Raw genomic sequence first — 21,192 nt, forward strand, 5'->3', positions numbered from 1 at the left:
ATCGGCAAGAGCATTCGGGTTCAGGTACAAACAGTCATATGCCTCCCTCAGTTGAGCGTACAGGTACTCATTTTCCGCGTTGAATGCACGGAATGCTTCGTTGGTTTTTCTCTTGAAGAAAGTCTTGATGCGCGGTTTTGCGTACTCAAGCCACCAGCTCATCCAGCTGTTATAGTCCCGTCTTTGTCTTGTCCACCAGTTCCACTTATGCTCAAACTCGATTATGTTCTCGTCAGTGAGTGTGTGCGTTCGCATAGACCAGTAGCCATTGCCAGCTGCCCTTCCAAGATCTGGTAAACAGACTCTTGTTTTGTAGACTTTGTGGTCCGAGAAGGAGTTCACATGGAAGGACGTTGTGCGCACCTGTGAGCAGATGTTTGACGACACGTAAATTCTGTCCAAACGAGACATTGAGTTTGCTCGAATGAAGCTGAACTCCGTCCGAGTTCCATTCATAATCTGCCAAGTGTCCTTCAGGTTCATGTTCTGTACAAGGACTCTCAGCGCGATGCTTTGACTGTTTGTACCCGTGGCATCCCTGGCTGACACGACACAGTTGAAGTCACCCCCAACAAGTACATACTCCCCCGCGTTTTGGAGATAGAAAGGCAAAGATTGGTTGAACATACTCTCTCGTGACTGATAGCTTTGGACTCCAGAAGGCGCATAGACATTGCAGATCGTAACGCAGTTGTTGACCTTGAGTGTGAGTATTCTACTGTCCAGGCTACGCTGAACATTGCTCACCAGCATGTGTTGTTTCACGGCAATTGCTGTTCCTCTTTTAGTTTCGTTTACATTTGTGTAGGTGTTGAAGCCAGGGATCGAAAATTGGTTGCTCTCGACCTCTTGCAACAACACTACGTCAAGGTCGAGTAGTCGGACAAGTGTCCGTAGTGCGTTTAACTTGTTTTCGTTGGATATTGCGTTAGTGTTGATGGTGGCTACGTTGTAAGATGTTGTATTTTGCATGTCTACTGGGTCCGAATCTTCTTCGGCCTACCCCTTTTGCGCTTCGGTTTTACAGGGGTGAACCCGTTCCCTGCTGAAGTGCTCAAGTCAGAGATGTCCGTATCATTGCCAGTGTAGCTTGTGTTTTCTCCCTCGGAGATTTCCATGTCTGGAATGGGCAGCTGTGGTACTAGGAACTCAACTCTCTGAGCGAGTTCGGCTGTACTGTAACTCGTTGAGGGTCACTCAGCATCTCCAGGTTGGTTTGTGTGTTTTCAGGGATCTCGCGGTCAGTGCTCTTCGACGCATCAGCAAGGCTGCTATCAACGCCCTGACCTGCTGGCAGCTCGTTTTCCACAGCAGTTGATGGTTCTTGGTTGTGCGTGTGTGGTCCTTCTGCAGTGGTGGTTTCCATAGGAACAGCGATGAGGTCATCAGCTGCTGGGGCAGCTGGAGGGCTGGTTGGAGAGGCAGGTACTTGTTCAGCAGCTGGAGGGGCAGCAGGGAGATCAGCAGCCAGAGAAGCTGCTGGCGACGCTGCTGGAGCATTTGGAGGCACAGAGGTTTCATCAGATACAGCAGTTGTAGTTGTGTTCTTCCCCTGGTTTTGTGCAGATGTTAGTGTTGTGAAGACCGGCATGAGCGCTGCGGCAGCTTCTTCGCCGAGGTTTTGACCTTGGGGCGTTGAAGACGATCCACCAGCTACGCCAGCGTAGCTTTGTGCCAGTTTGAGCCTATTGTTCAGGTCAGACTTCTGCGTCACCAGCTTTTGTTCTCCGCACATGTCATGCCCGCGTGTAGAACGTTGGCACAATGCTTACATGTGGGGGCTGACCGAAGTAGCTGACGTATGTTTTTCTCCGAGAATTGTAACATACGATTTGATATGCTTTCGCAACATCATTTTCACAACTCTGGTACCAGTAGGAGCATTTTTGTAGATGAACTTTTCACCCCAAATAAGCTCCTTTACTGCTAGCACTTCACCGTACTGCTTCAGATGGTCACAGATTTGTTCATTGGTCACGTTTTCGGACAGGTCGTGAATTTTCACTTCCACACCGCCGTCATCCATGCACAGTTTCACTTTGTACTTATGTTTGTTCATTTCCACTTCATGCTTTCCATTGTGCTGCATCACAGTTTCTTGTGCGATCCGCAGATCGCTGCATTTCACTTGAGCACAATTGAGAGCATGGTTCACTGCAATCGTTTCACGGCATCGATGCCCAGTCCAAGGTTGTGGTACACAAACGCGTGGATCTCCTCATAGGTCATCCGTTTGGGAAGATTGGAAAAATCGACCCGGAAGGTGTTTTCTCGCGATTTAACCGACGACATCTCGATTTCACGGTTAAAATATCATAGTTTTAGGAGGCGTCAGAAATCTTTCTGACAGAAAAAAAGCGATGAAAAACGCGAGCGAACGATTGTTCTCGATTCTTAGCTCGTCAAACACGTCTATTCGTCGCGATGGTTTGACGCTAACTGAATCGTATGAAAAACTTAAAATGCTGTTTTGGAGGTCTCGGGACCAAAGGGCCTATGTCTGAAAATATTTTTATCGGTTTTCTCGGAAAAAATTTCACATAACATATCAAAAAATGGTGAAGTTATGTTTTCAATACTCTGAGATACGATTTTTTGAAAATAAAAACTGAGTTTTCGACCCGCCACGCGCAAAAATGGGAAAATGACGAAAACGGCACAAAATCAACTTTTTTCACTAAAACTGCGATAACTTAAAAATTTCAGCGGTGACCTATACATGCTAGGGTACCAAAATTTTCGTAATTGCAATACGCAACTTTTGGTACCCTAACATGAGTAAGTCATCGCTGAAATTTTGAAGTTTTCGCAGTTTTAGTGAAAAAAGTTGATTTTTGCCGTTTTTGTCATTTTCCCATTTTTGCGCGTAGCGGGTCGAAAACCCAGTTTTTATTTTCAAAAAATCGTATCTCAGAGTATTGAAAACATAACTCTACCATTTTTTGATATGTTATGTGAAATTTTCCGAGGAATCCGATAATAGTAGTTTATGCAACAAGTTGCAAAAAGAGGATTTTTTCAACACGAGTCGTACATTTATCCAACGAGGTTCATCGAGTTGGATAAATACGAAGAGTATTGAAAAAAATCAAGTTTTGCAACGAATTCCATACAACATTTTTTGCAATTCCAAAAAACACACACTGAGTGAAATTTTATGTCAAATTTTCATGTATTTTGTCAATAAATTGTTAAAATCAAAAAAATGTGGAAAAGTGTTACTTTTCGAAACAAGTGCTGAAAAGTTCAACTTTTCAGCATCCATTTGAGTGCTGTAAAGTAGAACTTTTCAGCATTTATTTTGAAAAGTTTTGCTATTCGATTCTGTTATTTTTGGTACAGAAAAGTAGGCTATTTCGTCGTTCAAGAATGACAGGAAAAGTAAATAGTTTCACGACGGAATCGCAAAAAAATATTTTCAGACATAGGCCCTTTGGTCCCGAGACCTTCAAAACAGATTTTTTAGTTTTCATACGATTTTTGAAACTTCTTATTATTTTTCCCAAATAGCCAAACTTTCTTTTGCGTCTAGGACAGCTAAAATCGGATAAAATGGCGCGGAGATATGATTTTTTGAAAAAAGTGGTTTTTGCGAAAAATGACGAAAAATGCCATTTTTCGGACCACCCTACCACGACGTAGGTCACCCTAATTGCCAAACAAAAAAAAACGGGTCCAATTATTTCGGCCAAGGAACCCCCAGAAAAATTTTGAGCCCGATCGGAGAACTTTTTTTTCGAATCATGCTGTTTTCGTGGGGAATTGCTGATTTGTTAAATAAAATCAAATGCCAGGCCAATTTAACAAAAAATGGCAATCGAAATTCCGCCAGTGACGGATAGAAAAGACCGTAACAATATTGTAAAAAAAATAATTTATTTGTTTCATAATTTGCACTGCTAAAATAAAGTTTCAATAAACACAACCTTTAACAGAATTTTGCAATGAAGACGTTCATGTTGTTCGAAATTTCATTCAAAATCCACTAAAAACAAGAATTCTGGCCAAATCTGTCTGAATCTGGAACATAAGGAAGCTATTGTTGAATCTGTGGTAATCTGTTGATGCTAAAGGCAATTCTATTTTTTTTTAAATGAGGGCGCAGATTTCGTATTTGATGTAGAAAGCAAGAAAATTAAAAGCGTTTTTTTGTTCTTGATATTTTTCTTTCTTGTTTATAGAAAAATGAAGAATTAGAAAATAATCGAGAATTTCAAAAGGTTGTTTGCTAAAAATTAAAAATGTACAACTATTACATTCTCCACCATAACGGACCACCCTATCGCCCCGCCACTCACACAGCTAAACGAGGCGAGCCTTTTGCCAATCATTCACGCCCACACTTTTAACCGGTGGCAGCGACGACGACAATGATAGCGAGGAAAGCGATAAGAAGGGGGAGATTATGAACAGGGAGTGTGCGTGCGTGTGTGTGTGACTTTGAATGTTGTTTGGAGTGATAAAGTTTCCGATGGAATCGTATTATGCTTTTTTGAGCTGCTTTGTCCGGCTTCTGTCCAGGGCAATCAATCAGATCAGGTTGTACTGGAATCTGGACCATAATTGGGTTGATGTGATTTTGGGTGGAATTATGTTCTATCGCCCAATTCGATGACAAATGTTTAGTCAACATAAAATTGACATCATTTTGTAAACTTATTTATGAAATTATTAAGAATTCCAGAATATGTTGAACTACATTATCCAGTGGAAATAAAATTCCAAAAACAAATCTAACTTTCAAGCAAAGAATGTGCTTAATCTCATAAAATGAATAACGTTCTTCAAATATTATTTGTTTTGTATTTTTCCACATCAAACAAATCTTTGACATTCAAACTCAAATAAAGAAGCTAAGGTCTCCCACGTCACATCAGTTTGATGTATGGAAATTATTTCCTCTTCTCACTCGATTACCCTACTAAACTTTGAACAGTGGGACATCTCATAAGTTGGAATCTTGCCTTGAACACAAATTCAAACATGCGCACTCGAAGAGTGCCGGTTTCACTGTACTTATCGAGCGCTTGTATCGACTAGCCGAGACACATGCTCTGAATAGAAGAGTAAGGTTGTTGTCTTCGACGCAGCTTACGCTAGCGACCACAGCGCGGCGTTAGTGTTCAAAATAGGGTGTTTAATTTCAGCATTTTTTAACGAATTTAAAAACTATCAAAAATTGACATGTTTTTTTACTCGACTAACTCGTTCCAAATTTTCCAACTCTATTACAGGACGAAGTGCTCGCCATCTCGGACAAGGTGATTGTGCGGGCGGACGACATGCTCGGGTGGATCGCGGCGGACCTCGAGTGGAACTGGGGCCTGCGGACGACGTACGACGAGGAGAGCGCACGGGACGTGATGACGACGACGCGCCACCTCAGCAAGCACTCCTCGCTGGACTTTGCCGACGTGGACAAGGAGAAGCATGCCGGTAAGTGATGCAGTAATGCCATCTTCACGGAGAAAATGACTTTGTTGCGTTTATCGCATAAGACGAAGACATTTCACAAAATCATCACAAGAGGAAGGAGTCGTGGACATACCGTACTAAAGGCTATTTGATTTATTATCATACTGAAATCAGCAGAAAAAAAATATTTTTTTGAACTTGTGGAGAATTTCTCATAGATCACATAGAAAGAAGCCAAAAATACACCGTCTAGACGCGTTTCCGACTGATTTGTTTTGAAAGAAGTAGATTTGTTTAGTTACAACTCAGCAGCAACAGGCAGAATAATTTGCACGCCAAAATTGCTCCACATTTAGGTCAGGTGCGCGCAAAGTAAGATAAAGATCACTCGTCGTCAGTTTTGCGGTTTCTAACACGTTTACAGCATCTTTGTACACACAGCAACCAGCAAATTGAGATGGATTAAGAACACATGGGCAGCGTCGCGACGCTGCGTCTCTGTCCACAGACCGCAGCGTCGTCGTCGTCATGGCCGTCAAAATTCGCAGCACACTTTCTCGTGATGGTGGCAGTCCCGACTGGCGGTGTTCGCAGTACATTCCGAAAACAGAGAGAGAAAAGTTTTGGATTAAAAATTAATCACTCCACTATTAATACGGGCGTGACTTCAGTTTGATTTTCCAGTAAAGATGATGGCACGGTGTTCCAAAATACGATCAGAAATTATATATAAATAATTCAAACTTTTTGTGAACTTTTTTGTTAGACTGTTATGCTTTTTTTTGTTCCTTCTACAGTGTACAATTTTTTAAGTAAACGATGACAAATTTGAGTTTCAATAGGTTATTCTTAAAATTCTCCATTTTTATTTCTCTAAAATGACTGTATCTTGATACTTAAGTGACAAAAACTAATTATTCAAAAAGCAAAATTTTGCAGAAAAAGTTGCCTACAAGATGATGGTCTTGGTTTTGAAGGCAATTTTTAACGTCATTTTTCAAAGAGATTATCATAAAATTTCATGCAAATATTTATTTTTTTCAACATTATCATGTTTCCAATAAAAAATGACGACTTCCTGGATCAATATGAATACAGAACATTAAAGGTGGGACTATTGGGTATTTTTTTACTTCACAAAAATCTAATAAGAAGTTCATGCAACAAGTTTGTGAAACTTTTGAAAAATCACTCAGTGTGAATTAAGATTTGTAAACATTTCGTTTCAACATCAATTTTAAGTCCCAAAAAGCTCAAGAAACGATCTTATATTTGCAGATTCAGAAAAAAATCAAAAGGTACAGTCATCCCTTATATTCGGAACAGTTTACAGATCTGCCAATGTTCAACAAATCATAGAAAATCGATAATTGAACATAATGCTTTGCTTTTTCGTTCATGTGAATGCGATCTTTCAATTGATGTACAGACCGGCTGTACATTTTTACCTTTTATATCAAGTTTTTAAAGAAAAACATTGACCCTTGAAATCCACAAAATCTGAACACTTTTTCTTACGATGGGAACAAACTTTCTTTTCTCTCCAGGATTACATAATTTTTACAAAAAATGACTTCACACTCTGAAACCAATAAAACTCAAGCTTAGTGATGTTTTGAACATGGACTGATAATTTTTTTGTGAAAATATCAATTGAATTCAGGTGTTCCACAATTGTGGGAGGCACAATAACATACCACAATCATGGAACAGGCAATATGGAGGCAGTGTTTTGCTGCTCTGAATAAAATAGTCTTGAAATGAGGGGTTTTGTTTAAAAAGTACTATTTTTACTAGTTAAATAGCAAGAGAATGTCCAAATAAAGGTCCTAAAAATAGCAGGGACGACAGAAAAGTTGCATTTTGCATCTTATTGACAAAATACCACAAAAGTGTTCCGAATTTGTGGGTGTTCCGAATATGTGGGATGACTGTAGTTATAGTTTCTCAAAATAATGAGGAAACTGAAATTAACGTATGAATTTATTGTAACATAATTCATTGAAAAGATAAAAAAATATTACTTTCACTTTTAAATTATTTAAATTATTTAATTAATTAAATTTAAACTATTGGCATAGAAAACTTCCGGGTCAGGAATTCCCGGGAATGGCCAAATTCAACTCTCGATTTCCGAGAAATTTGAAATCCCGCGAATCTTCACCTTCTAACTGAGCAGTTCTCTACGGAATCGGAATGTTTTCTTTAATTTTAATTTTTGCATTTTTAATCCAGCTGAAACTTTATTGGTGCCTTCGGTATGCCCAAAAAGTCATTTTGCATCATTAGTTCGTTCATATAATTTTCTATACAAATTTGACAACTGTCCATACAAAAATGGTATGTGAAAATTCAAAAATCTGTAACTTTTGAAGGAATTTTTTGATCGATTTGGTGTCTTGGGCAAAGTTGTAGGTATGGATATGGTCTACACTGAAAAAATTGGTACACGGTAAAAAAATCTGAAGATTTTTAATTTTATTTTTTTGTCACTAAAACTTGATTTGCAAAAAAACACTATTTTTAATTTTTTTTATTTCTTGATATGTTTTAGAGGACATCAAATGTCAACTTTTCAGAAATTTCCAGAATGGGCAATTAATCAACTTCAGTTTTCAATGTAAAATCGAATTTGCAATCAAAAATTACTTTAGTGAAATTTTGATAAAGTGCACTATTTTCATGCTATAGACATTTTTAGGTAACTTTTTCAGTTTTTCATTTTTTAAAATAAGGGTTCATGCTTGCCCACCCTTGAAAAAATATTTTTGAAGAGCTGAGAAAATTCTCTATATTTTGCTTTATTAAACTTTGTTGATGCGACCCTTAGTTGCTGAGATATTGCCATGCAATGGTTAAAAACAGGAAAATTGATGTTTTTAAGTTTGACCTAAACAACCCACCATTTTATAATGTCGATATCTCATCAACTAATGGTCCGGTTTACAATGTTAAAATATGAAACATTAGTAAAATTTTCCGATGTTTTCGAAAAAATATTTTCAAAATTTAAAATCAATACAAACATTTCAAAAGGGCGTAATATTGAATGTTTGGACCGTTTGAAATGTTAGTCTTGATTTCAAATTTTGAAAAAATCTGTAATGATTCAAAAATTATAACTCGGTCAAAGATTTTTGCCCATTCTGGAAATTTCTGAAAAGTTGGCATTTGATGTCCTCTAAAAAAATAAAAAAATATAAAAAAAATATTTGTTTTTTGTTAATTACGTTCTAATCACAAAAACTGAAATTAAAAATCACCAAATTTTTTTTTACCGTGTATCATTTTTTTCAGTGTAGTCCATATCCATACCTACAACTTTGCCGAAGACACCAAATTGATCAAAAAATTCCTTCAAAAGATACAGATTTTTGAATTTTCATACATCATTTTTGTATGGAAAGCTGCCAAATTTGTATGGAAAATTATAAGAAACGAACCAATGATGCAAAATGGCTTCTTCGGGCATACCCAAGGCACTAAATAAGTTTCAGCCGGATTGAAAAATACAAATCGAAATCGAATGACCGAAATCTCAGAGAATTGCTCACCTGCAAGTTGCTTTGGAAATCACCCAACAGGTCTTATTTAATTTTAGAGTTTGTAGAACAGTCCTAAAACTACCAATAAAAACAAAAACTAAGGAAGATAAATGCATATTTAAAAAAAAACAAGATTAATAAAGAAAACCATAAAAAAGAGAACTAAGGTTTTTGTTAAGCAAAAGTTGCTCAAATGACCTCTTGGACATGGAAAAAATAAAAATGCTCGATAAACAAATTTAAGTATTTTCTAAAATGATTAATTCATAATTTATCAAGTTTGAGAAACATTGTAAAAAGTCTAGAAACATGGGGTAGTTTAAAAAATATTTTTTCTAATCCCTGAACCAAAAAAAAAATAATCGAAATGATTTATGTCTTGGTTCAAATTATCGTTTTTCAACAACAAAGATGGATCTTTGATCACCAATATCGCAAATAAACTAGGAGTAATTTTTGTCTAACCCATAAAATTAAGACTCAATTGAAAAAAATAGCATTTTCACCATTCAGTGCAGAAATCGTAAAAAAAAATTAGAGTTTGGCTGTCAATGTGAATGACATTTTTAGACATTATATTTCCACTTCAAAATAACATATTTTGAAACACCGTGCAAATGGCAACTGCTACTCGTACTCACGTTTTCAAGTTGATGATGTTCCGCGGTGATCGGCACCGGTACCGTGGGATGCACTCGCACCGTTTCCTCACCAGAATGTCCTCCTGGATGATCACACTCGTTTCGAAGCGACCCTGGCCGATGCTTTGCTCACCCACCGAGTCGAAGTAGGACCGATAGCGTGGAACCGGCAACGTGTGGACCGAGTAGAATATTGAGGCATCGCCGGTTGCCGGAAGAAAGCCGAAAATGACCACGGTGATGCCGAGCAAGAACAGCGTCAACGAACAGGGGCGATCCATTTGAAGAGCGCGAGAACGTTGAAGCAAGCAAAGCTACTAAGTCGGTGAAGATGGTTGCAGTTCGGAGTTCGGAGAAAGAATGACGAGCTAAAGCGATGTGTCGGTTTTGCATGGATTTGCAAAACGAACAGGCACATGGGTTGTTTCGAAGTACAGTGATACTTTGGAAGTCTGGTTTATTATTTAAAAAATAGAAAACAAAACAAATCTTCACGTTAACCGAAATTGGATTTGTATATTTAACTTGTAATAATTTATTAGTCACAACATTAAAATTTGAAACAGTTTTAATACCAGACAAACTGTTCTCGCCATCGTCCACAACACATTTGCAATGAAAACAAAAAGAAACGCGCTGAAACTCAATATTTTTAAATAAACTAAAACCGGCAGCATCAGCATAAAACCCCCGGTCTCCGACGAGCTCGCACTACGTTCGACAGACATACTAGTTGTATGATTTAATGACCAACCCTTCTCTTCTCCCCTCCCTCTCTTTTCAGCGGAAAACGTGGCGTCCAAAGTGGCGGTGCTGAGCTTTTCCCGTTACTGCCGGTACCGGGCCGTCCAGAAACGGCTCGAGGTGGTCCACGATGACTGGCTGCGGAACAAACTGGTGGAGACGCTCAGCGGCTTTGTGGCCACCACGCCCAACACCCGCGTCATGTTCTGCAAGGACACCTTCGACTGTCCGGAGCTGGAAACGCACGAGCTGCTGTGCAACCACCTGGCGCCGAAGCTCAAGGGCCGACCCCGGGGCAAGCGGAAGAAGACACTGTCCGATTCGTCGTCGTCGCAGTTTGTCAAAAAGGAGGGCGCCAACTCGGAGGAGAGCGAGTCGAACGATTCGGACGCGTCCGACTACTCGTACAGCAAGGTTGGTAAAAGGCATTTGAAAATATATTTTTGTCAACATATTGCGCAATTCCCACTAACTTGGACTTCGCACTAAATTATTGCTACTGATCGCACTATTGCGACTTGTCAGACTGGCTTGGGAGGTATTGAATTTCCTCAAAACAGATCAAAGCCAGGAAGGTGCTGTGTCCTATCCCTCGCCTAGACCAGACCAAAATCTATGATAAAGCTGTCAGACCAAATCTGTCAGACCAAGACTGTCAGACCAAAGAGCAAAAAGTAAAAAGTCTTGGTCTTCGACGTAGGTGCACACAAATCACTTTATTTAAGCTGTAATTCATGATCAAAATGCTGATAGGCCGATAATAGAAATAGGCTGAGGAAGGGTATAGTTCCCCTAATTGTATGATCATAGTTTACTCAGTTGAACAAGTTTACGTAATAATTTGTCTTAAAAATTTGTTGTTGTTTTGTCGGTATTGAAAATAGTTGCGATCTTCCACACCAGTTTTTTTTTAATTTTTAGACACATTTAAGGTTTTGGGCTACTCCCGTGTTATGATAATTTTACATAGAAACCCAAAATATGACCAAAATCGATTTTTCGACACTTTGGGTAAATTCTGAGGGCAGATTCAGATTCAGTGGGCAAAATTACATGGAAAAACATATACTTGGACAAGTTTCGAAATTCGTTAGGGTGGTCCCATAAGGTTTTCCCTTGAAAATTAGACTTTTTCAAATGAAGATATCTCGAGTTTAAAGAAAAACACCTCTGAGATTTTTTCAGCGTTTGTAGTGCTAGATCTCCACTTTCAAATGCAACCTAGAGCTTCAAATTTGGCTTGCGGCTTTTCGAGATATTTAAGTTTTAAATTTGCATCTTTTTTACCTTAAAATCGCTGTAACTTTTGACCCTTAAGTCCAAATTGACAAAATGTATGTTTTAAAAGCTCTAAAAGTGCCCCGAATATCACTTTTCTCTAAAACTTAACCCTGAATTGCCACGTTCAAAAAACTGTTTTTTTAAGGTTTTCTCAGATGCTTTCTATAAATTTGGTCGTAGAAGGCGTAGATTACGAGATAAAATTTTGGTGTCTTCGACAAAGTTGCTTGGATTGGCAAGCTCAACAACTTTCTAGAAGACAAAAAAATCCCAAAATATTCCTGAAAAGTTAGATTTTCAAAATCACCTAATTTCCAACCAAACCAAAAGTTGCCCCTTTTATATGCAACAACTCTTCTGAAGACATCAAAGCTCCAAAACTTCATCATTTTACGGAAAATCCATTTTCCACTTAATTTTGCGATCTGGACCACTGTGCAATGGTCAATATGGAGACTTTTATGTAAAATTGTCTGGAAAATTGACTCGCGTGTTTGGTTTTGATAATTTTGATGTTTAGAGCACTTATCAAAAAAACAGTTTTAGTAAATGATTTTTGTATTTTTTTGGGAAAGACATACCATCCTGCATTTTTCGTCATTCTTTTGGTAACATTTGAGGTTATTTCCTCAAAAATTTTGAACGAAAAAAAAAAATCGTGACATCACCTTTGAGCAGTTCTCTAGGATTTCGGTCATTCGATTTTTTTTGTATTTTTTAATCCGACTGAAACTTTTTTGGTGCCTTCGGTATGCCTAAAGAAGCCATTTGCATCATTAGTTTGTCCATAGAATTTTCCATACAAATTTGGCAGCTGTCCATACAAAAATGATGTATGAAAATTCAAAAATCTGTATCTTTTGAAGGAATTTTTTGATCGATTTGGTGTCTTCGGCAAAGTTGTAGGTATGGATATGGACTACACTGAAAAAAAAATGATACACTGTAAAAAAATTTGGTGATTTTTTATTTAACTTTTTATCACTAAAACTTGATTTGCAAAAAAACACTATTTTTAATTTTTTTATTTTTTGATATGTTTTAGAGGACATAAAATGCCAACTTTTCAGAAATGTCCAGGTTGAGCAAAAATTTGACCGAGTTATGAATTTTTAATCAATACTGATTTTTTCAAAAATCGAAATATTGGTCGCAAAAATGTCAACTTCATTTTCGATGTAAAATCAACTTTGCAATTAAAAAGTACTTAAGTGAAATTTTGATAAAGTGCACCGTTTTCAAGTTTGTATCAACAAAGTCCCAAAAAGCAAAATATAGAGAATTTTCTCAGCTTTTCAAAAATATTTTTCCAAAAGTGTGCAAACATGTGCACTATTTAAAAAAATGAAAAACTGCGACTCTTTTCAAAAAAGTTACCTAAAATGGATTTATCTTGAAAACGGTGCACTTTATCAAAATTTCACTTAAGTACTTTTTGATTGCAAATTTGATTTTACATCGAAAATGAAGTTGAAATTTTTTGCGACCAATATTTCGATTTTTGAAAAATCAGTATTGATTAAAAATTCATAACTCGGTCAAAGATTTTTGCACAACCTGAAATTTCTGAAAAGTTGGCATTTGATGTTCTCTAAACCATATCAAAAAATAAAAAAAATTTAAAATAGTGTTTTTTTGCAAATCAAGTTTTAGTGATAAAAAGTTAAATAAAAAAATTACCAAATTTTTTTTACAGTGTATCATTTTTTTTCAGTGTAGTCCATATCCATACCTACAACTTTGCCGAAGACACCAAATCGATCAAAAAATTCCTTCAAGAGATACAGATTTTTGAATTTTCATACATCATTTTTGTATGGACAGCTGCCAAATTTGTATGGAAAATTTTATGGACAAACTAATGATGCAAAATGGCTTCTTTAGTCGAACGATTCGGACGCGAGTCGAACGATTCGGACGCGTCCGACTACTCGTACAGCAAGGTTGGTAAAAGGCATTTGAAAATATATTTTTGTCAACATATTGCGCAATTCCCACTAACTTGGACTTCGCACTAAATTATTGCTACTGATCGCACTATTGCGACTTGTCAGACTGGCTTGGGAGGTATTGAATTTCCTCAAAACAGATCAAAGCCAGGAAGGTGCTGTGTCCTATCCCTCGCCTAGACCAGACCAAAATCTATGATAAAGCTGTCAGACCAAATCTGTCAGACCAAGACTGTCAGACCAAAGAGCAAAAAGTAAAAAGTCTTGGTCTTCGACGTAGGTGCACACAAATCACTTTATTTAAGCTGTAATTCATGATCAAAATGCTGATAGGCCGATAATAGAAATAGGCTGAGGAAGGGTATAGTTCCCTAATTGTATGATCATAGTTTACTCAGTTGAACAAGTTTACGTAATAATTTGTCTTAAAATTTGTTGTTGTTTTGTCGGTATTGAAAATAGTTGCGATCTTCCACACCAGTTTTTTTAATTTTTAGACACATTTAAGGTTTTGGGCTACTCCGTGTTATGATAATTTTACATAGAAACCCAAAATATGACCAAAAATCGATTTTTCGACACTTTGGGTAAATTCTGAGGGCAGATTCAGATTCAGTGGGCAAAATTACATGGAAAAACATATACTTGGACAAGTTTCGAAATTCGTTAGGGTGGTCCCATAAGGTTTTCCCTTGAAAATTAGACTTTTCAAATGAAGATATCTCGAGTTTAAAGAAAAACACCTCTGAGATTTTTTCAGCGTTTGTAGTGCTAGATCTCCACTTTCAAATGCAACCTAGAGCTTCAAATTTGGCTTGCGGCTTTTCGAGATATTTAAGTTTTAAATTTGCATCTTTTTTACCTTAAAATCGCTGTAACTTTTGACCCTTAAGTCCAAATTGACAAAAATGTATGTTTTTAAAAGCTCTAAAAGTGCCCCGAATATCACTTTTCTCTAAAACTTAACCCTGAATTGCCACGTTCAAAAAACTGTTTTTTTAAGGTTTTCTCAGATGCTTTCTATAAATTTGGTCGTAGAAGGCGTAGATTACGAGATAAAATTTTGGTGTCTTCGACAAAGTTGCTTGGATTGGCAAGCTCAACAACTTTCTAGAAGACAAAAAAATCCCAAAAATATTCCTGAAAAGTTAGATTTTCAAAATCACCCTAATTTCCAACCAAACCAAAAGTTGCCCCTTTTTATATGCAACAACTCTTCTGAAGACATCAAAGCTCCAAAACTTCATCATTTTACGGAAAATCCATTTTCCACTTAATTTTGCGATCTGGACCACTGTGCAATGGTCAATATGGAGACTTTTATGTAAAATTGTCTGGAAAATTGACTCGCGTGTTTGGTTTTGATAATTTTGATGTTTAGAGCACTTATCAAAAAACAGTTTTAGTAAATGATTTTGTATTTTTTGGGAAAGACATACCATCCTGCATTTTTCGTCATTCTTTTGGTAACATTTGAGGTTATTTCCTCAAAATTTTGAACGAAAAAAATCGTGACATCACCTTTGAGCAGTTCTCTAGGATTTCGGTCATTCGATTTTTTTGTATTTTTAATCCGACTGAAACTTTTTTGGTGCCTTCGGTATGCCTAAAGAAGCCATTTGCATCATTAGTTTGTCCATAGAATTTTCCATACAAATTTGGCAGCTGTCCATACAAAAATGATGTATGAAAATTCAAAAATCTGTATCTTTTGAAGGAATTTTTTGATCGATTTGGTGTCTTCGGCAAAGTTGTAGGTATGGATGTGGACTACACTGAAAAAAAAAAAAATGATACACTGTAAAAAAAATTTGGTGATTTTTTTATTTAACTTTTTATCACTAAAACTTGATTTGCAAAAAAACACTATTTTTAATTTTTTTTATTTTTTGATATGTTTTAGAGGACATAAAATGCCAACTTTTCAGAAATGTCCAGGTTGAGCAAAAAATCTTTGACCGAGTTATGAATTTTTTAATCAATACTGATTTTTTCAAAAAATCGAAATATTGGTCGCAAAAAAATGTCAACTTCATTTTTCGATGTAAAATCAACTTTGCAATTAAAAAGTACTTAAGTGAAATTTTGATAAAGTGCACCGTTTTCAAGTTTGTATCAACAAAGTCCCAAAAGCAAAATATAGAGAATTTTCTCAGCTTTTCAAAAATATTTTTTCCAAAAGTGTGCAAACATGTGCGCTATTTAAAAAAATGAAAAACTGCGACTCTTTTCAAAAAAGTTACCTAAAAATGGATTTATCTTTAAAACGGTGCACTTTATCAAAATTTCACTGGAGTACTTTTTGATTGCAAATTTGATTTTACATCGAAAAATGAAGTTGAAATTTTTTTGCGACCAATATTTCGATTTTTTGAAAAAATCAGTATTGATTAAAAATTCATAACTCGGTCAAAGATTTTGCACAACCTGGAAATTTCTGAAAAGTTGGCATTTGATGTTCTCTAAACCATATCAAAAATAAAAAAATTTAAAATAGTGTTTTTTGCAAATCAAGTTTTAGTGATAAAGTTAAATAAAAAATTACCAAATTTTTTTACAGTGTATCATTTTTTTTCAGTGTAGTCCATATCCATACCTACAACTTTGCCGAAGACACCAAATCGATCAAAAATTCCTTCAAGAGATACAGATTTTTGAATTTTCATACATCATTTTGTATGGACAGCTGCCAAATTTGTATGGAAAATTTTATGGACAAACTAATGATGCAAAATGGCTTTTTAGGCATACCGAAGGCACCAAAAAGTTTCAGTCGGATTAAAAATACAAAAACTAAAATTGAAGAAAAAGACCGATTTCGTAGAGAACTGCTCCTTTAAATTTAAGTTTTAGACTTAAAAATCAAAAAAAAAATCTCATAAATGTGGCGTGTATTTTTGTTTCAGTGTATTTTTTCAGAAAGCCCGTCAAATTTCCTACAAGTTTGTCTTTGACCACTTTTTGATACGACGCAACGGCTTCGAGATACAGTAATTTTTAAATTACAAAATAAAAAAAAAAAGTTCAAATACCTTACGCCTTTCTCAAATGTTATTTTCGAGTACTATTGGCTCCATATACACAAAAATGGATTTTATAGGCCCAGGATAACATGTCTACAAAGTTTCATTGAAATCGGATAGGATCGGGTACAAAACTGCCGTTTTACGGCGATATGATGTATACGCCATTTTGGACATTTTCAATTTTATTGTACAGTCTGATAAATAATCTTAAAAGCTACCTCCTGACGAAAGAATTTTTCAAAAACTGCTCTGGGGCCCATTTTATTAAGCAAACAAACAATGATGTATACGCCAATTTTACTCATCATGATGTATGTATACATTGAGAATTGATAGAAGTTAAATTCAATACTGTTTGAATGTTGATTTGAGGTTTTGGGACCAAATCAAGATTGGGCAATATTTTATTACATTATTTCGATTTAATTCTTAAGGGGACGTCCATTAGGCATCATCCATAAAGTACGTCACGTTCTGATGGAAGAGGGGGTTTTGAGAAAGCGTGACGTTGCGTGTTAAAAGCATAGGAAATCGTGACAAAGGGGGTGGAGTAAATTTTGGCTGATTTTAATGTGACGTACTTAATGGATGACACCTTATACACATCCACGTAGACACTTTTTTGAAAATTCTAGAACCACCCACCTCCCTTGCTGACAATTGTTCATGCAAAAAATGTGTTTATGGAGCATAGACAATCGCTAAGGGAGCGTTATTTTATTATGTAACGCAAAAAATCGGATTGATAGACCCCCCCTCCCCTCGTAACAAAATTTCCATACAAATTTTAATAAAATTGTATGGAGCGTAACACGGCCTCCGACCCCCTCCCCCAACTGCGTTACGTAATAAAAGAACGCTCCCTAATACCTTCCCCCTTAAAGTATCCACGTGGACAATGCATTACGGGATCCACTCAGCTATCAAAATAGCTGGCACAAAAAATAAAGCCAGCTTTGATCGAGCAATGTATACATACATCATTGGGCAGGAAAAGTAGTGATTTTTTATTGCTATTTTTACGGCCAAATGATGTTTGTGGTTTAAAATCGTAGAGAATAGGAAAACAAGAAACTTGTAGGGGCCACATTTTTATTGTACTTTTTAACAGTTTCTACAGAGCAGACCTCAAATTAGTCATTTTAAATTGATAAAATGAACAAAAACAGAAAATCGTGTCTACAGCAAAATCACCTCAATGGCGTATGCATCATATCGCCGTAAAACGGCAGAAAAGTACCAGAAAAATTCCTGATTTGAGCTGGAATTGCTCATGTCAGGAAAAATGTGTAATTTTACCTCTGGAATTGTGTAATTTTACCACTTTTCTGTTGTAGTGTCACTTTTCAGTCTAAATTCAAAATTACTCTTTCCAAATTTACATTATCTTTTACTGTGTAGTTTCAGTAATTTTTAAAAACGTAGATGTTCATTGAAATATATCAAATTTTCAACAAATTTGCATTTTGAGTCTTGAAATTTTGACACAAGTTAATACTTACTTATCAAACTCTATTTACTTCGCAGGTCTCCCCATCGAAAAAAGTCAACCTGCAAACTACTCCCCGCTACAACCCCCGCCCAGCTCGGGCATCCGGAGGATCGGCGGGTAAGGGGCGATCGATCCGATTGCGATCCCCTGGACCCACTGCCACCACCCCGGTCAAGCAGAAGCATGCAAAGGGCAAGCAGACGCCGCCCCAACCCACGGCTGGTTCCGCCGGAAAGGTGCGCGGTCGCAAGGGACGACCGGGCCGCAAGCCGAAGGGCTTCAACCGGAAGGCGGACGAAAGCGAAGCAGGCGAGGAAACCGAGGACACCGAGCTGGGCACTTCCGTCGGTGACGAGGGGGACGTGGAGAAGATGGAGGGCGAGTACGCGTTTGACGAGGAGGACGAGCAGCGTGACGCGGAACGGCCGAGCAGTCTGTTCCAGGTTAGCGACGGGATGGCGCCGGATCAGCGGGACTTTTTGCAGCGGTTGCAGGAGTTTTTGGACCCGAAAGCGCTGGCGTATGCGAATAATCAGGTGGCTTCGTTGAGGGGAGGTGAGGCTTCGCTAACTTTGAGAAATTGTATTGTTCAAAATTTTAACTATTTATTTTCTCACTCTCCAGTCAACCTTTACCTCATCTACACGCGCGTGTTGAACGCCGGTGGCTACGCAGAACTCACCACCCGTGATCAGTGGACGACGCTGCTGGAGGGCACCGGTGGCGAGAATGGCACCATGACCAAGCGTCGGTACGAGCGAATTCTGCTACCGTACGAACGGCACCAGCGAGCGATCGCCGAAGCTGTGAAGAAGGAGATCGAGGAGGAGGAACGTGAGGGTGAGACCGGCCACGAGAGTCAGATATCGCCAACGGATGGTGGGGTGATTGAGGTTAAGGTGGAGAAGGTGGAAAAGCGGGAGGAGCAGGAAGATGTTAAGGTGAAGATCGAGTGCAAGGAAGATGAAGTGGTGGCGTCGGTTGAGGTCAAGAAGGAGTTTGAGAAGGACGCAGGTGGGGCGTTGGATTTGTCAAAGGACGATTCCGTGGAAGTACAAAGTAAGGGAAAGGCGATATCTCCGCTGTTGGAGAATAACAGCAGTAATGGTAGCGTTGGAGTGACCGGGAGTCCGAACGCCTCGGTGCACTTGGGAATGTCGCCGGTTTCGGTGCCGTTGACGGTGATTGTTCGGCCGAACATTGACGAGAAGGACCCGTCGTCGTCGTCGCAGATCCAGATCAATCAGCCGCACACGACGATTACGGTGCACCAGACGACGATCCACCCGCAGGGCAATCAGCAGGCGAACAGTCAGCAGATCAGCGGACAAAGTCCGCAGCACATTACGAATCAGATTCAGATCACGAACCAGATCCAGATCCAGCAGATTACGGTGCAGTCGAGCGACAAGGGAGCGAACGGAGGGGAGAGTCCGCAGTTCAAGTACAGCTTCAAGCAGGACAAGTCCGGGCAGGAGATCAACATCGAGTCACCGTCGGCGTCGGAGAACTCGAAGGGATCGTCGGTCAACTTTGAGAACAACATCAGCGCGACGCTGTTCCCGCTGAGTCGACCTGCCGATCCGGATTTGACCATCAAGGAGGTTTCCGTTTGCCCAACGAGTGGAACCGTTTCAATCAGCACGGCCAGTACGAATCCACCGGCGCCGGTGGCTTCCAAGACGTCTTCGTTGCGACACGTTCGCATGAAGGCCGATCGCAAGTCGTCCTCGACGACGGGAAGTGTGCCAAACATCGCGGCAGCGGCTGCAGCCACCTCCAGTTCCAACAAACCTTTCGAAAAGGAGAACATTCCGATGATGGCGGGCAGCGCCGCTGCCGCCAGTCTGTTTGGCGATCAGAACCTCACCACGATCACGCCGATTGCTTCGAGTTTGCTGAACAGTGCGGTCGGCGCTGCGGCGCTGGCAAGTCTTGCCTCCAATTACGCTGGACTGACCGGATCCGTCGGCGAGGGCAACACGCCTAAGGTTCTTCCCGCACCAACCGAGGTGATCGACCTGGTGGATAGTGACAACGATGACGAAGAGGACGCTGCGGTGGCGACCGCCGCGGCCAAACAGGCCGGCCTGTCGATCCGACCGATTCCTTCGCTGCTGCCGCCGATGAAGAAACGCAAGCTGGATATTCTACGTGAAGGTGGTCTGGAGGTGACTCCGATCTCCAACGGGGCGAGCATCTTCTCCGCCATTACGCAACACAGCCCGAAGGCGAGCCCGAACCCTATGCGGATCAACATCACGGCGGAGGTTAGTCCGCAGCGTAAGAGTGGCGGAGGTGGAGGTGGTGCCGATCGCAAGTACATTCCCACCCCGCTGGACTGCCAGACGCAGGAATGTACGCCAAGACGGGACAGATCTTTGGCGATCCGAAGGCAATGGGCCTTCCAAGCAACATCATGCCGGTGAAGCCTGCGGCGGCTGCGCCGCCCACCGACTTGCTTGACCTGACTGGATGTCGAAGTGGCAACATGATCCCAATGGGACTGGACTTTACGCCGTCGAACTCGAGGCAGCGGGCTCAGCCCGCGAGTCGCGTGCCTCGGACGGCACCAAGTTTGCAGATTACACTGGTTCACGCGCCGAATCAGCAGCAGGCTCCTCCGCAGCCTCAACACCAGCAATCTGCTGGAAACTCCCGCAAGAAACCGTTTGAAATCGTGCCATTATCTGCCGCCGCCGGCACGCCGCCGAAAGACCCCAGTCCGCAGATCTCCCTAGGACCGTCTTCTTCAAGCTCTTCGGCGTCCAGTTCCAACGGAACCGCCGGTACCAACCCCAACTCGTTGCTCGAGACCGGCCTCTTGCTGGCGAACCTGCAGAAAGTCAACCCACTGCTCGTGGCCAGCATCCTTTCCTCCTCCGGCCTCTCCAAGACCTCTATACCAGGCCTGACCCAACTCCTTGGACAACTCACCGAGCAACCTCCGGTCGCACCCAAGAAAAACACCCGCCGAAGGTCCAACTCACAAGCTCAACAGGCTCAGCTATCGCAACCCCCTCCACTCATCCCAACTCCCCAATTCTCGATGCCCTCCCGCAGCATCCACCCTCCGAATCCCCTCTCTCAGCCAGCAAA

General features: G+C 39.6%; 2 protein-coding genes across 5 annotated transcripts in view; one reads left to right on the top strand and one right to left on the bottom strand.

The window, feature by feature from the left end:
• Positions 1-20,666, top strand: part of LOC6045856 — a 125,217-nt gene extending 104,551 nt beyond the window's left edge. For all 4 annotated transcript variants that reach the window (XM_038257847.1, XM_038257848.1, XM_038257849.1 and 1 more), the window contains 4 exons: positions 5,235-5,436; positions 10,386-10,759; positions 18,129-18,648; positions 18,718-20,666. In XM_038257847.1, coding sequence (XP_038113775.1) covers positions 5,235-5,436; positions 10,386-10,759; positions 18,129-18,648; positions 18,718-20,522 — 2,901 coding nt within the window. In that variant the 3' untranslated portion in view covers positions 20,523-20,666. The remainder of the gene's footprint in view (positions 1-5,234; positions 5,437-10,385; positions 10,760-18,128; positions 18,649-18,717) is intronic.
• On the bottom strand, positions 5,546-9,971 carry LOC6045858. Its single transcript, XM_001863108.2, has 2 exons — positions 9,602-9,971; positions 5,546-5,993 (listed from the first exon to the last, which is right to left on the bottom strand). Exons 1-2 carry the CDS (start codon positions 9,880-9,882, stop codon positions 5,951-5,953), a joined length of 324 nt encoding a protein of 107 aa, XP_001863143.1. The 5' UTR covers positions 9,883-9,971; the 3' UTR covers positions 5,546-5,950.
• Positions 20,667-21,192: the final 526 nt, after the last annotated feature.

Source organism: Culex quinquefasciatus, chromosome 2, assembly GCF_015732765.1.
Source record: "Culex quinquefasciatus strain JHB chromosome 2, VPISU_Cqui_1.0_pri_paternal, whole genome shotgun sequence".
Taxonomy (NCBI): Eukaryota; Metazoa; Arthropoda; class Insecta; order Diptera; family Culicidae; genus Culex; species Culex quinquefasciatus.

Excerpts from the sequence above, each read along its gene's own strand:
- LOC6045858 (XM_001863108.2), bottom strand. The coding sequence starts at position 9,882 with ATGGATCGCCCCTGTTCGTTGACGCTGTTCTTGCTCGGCATCACCGTG. Across the intron at positions 5,994-9,601 it reads AACATCATCAACTTGAAAAC|TCGGGACTGCCACCATCACG; the intron begins GTGAGTACGAGT and ends GAACACCGCCAG.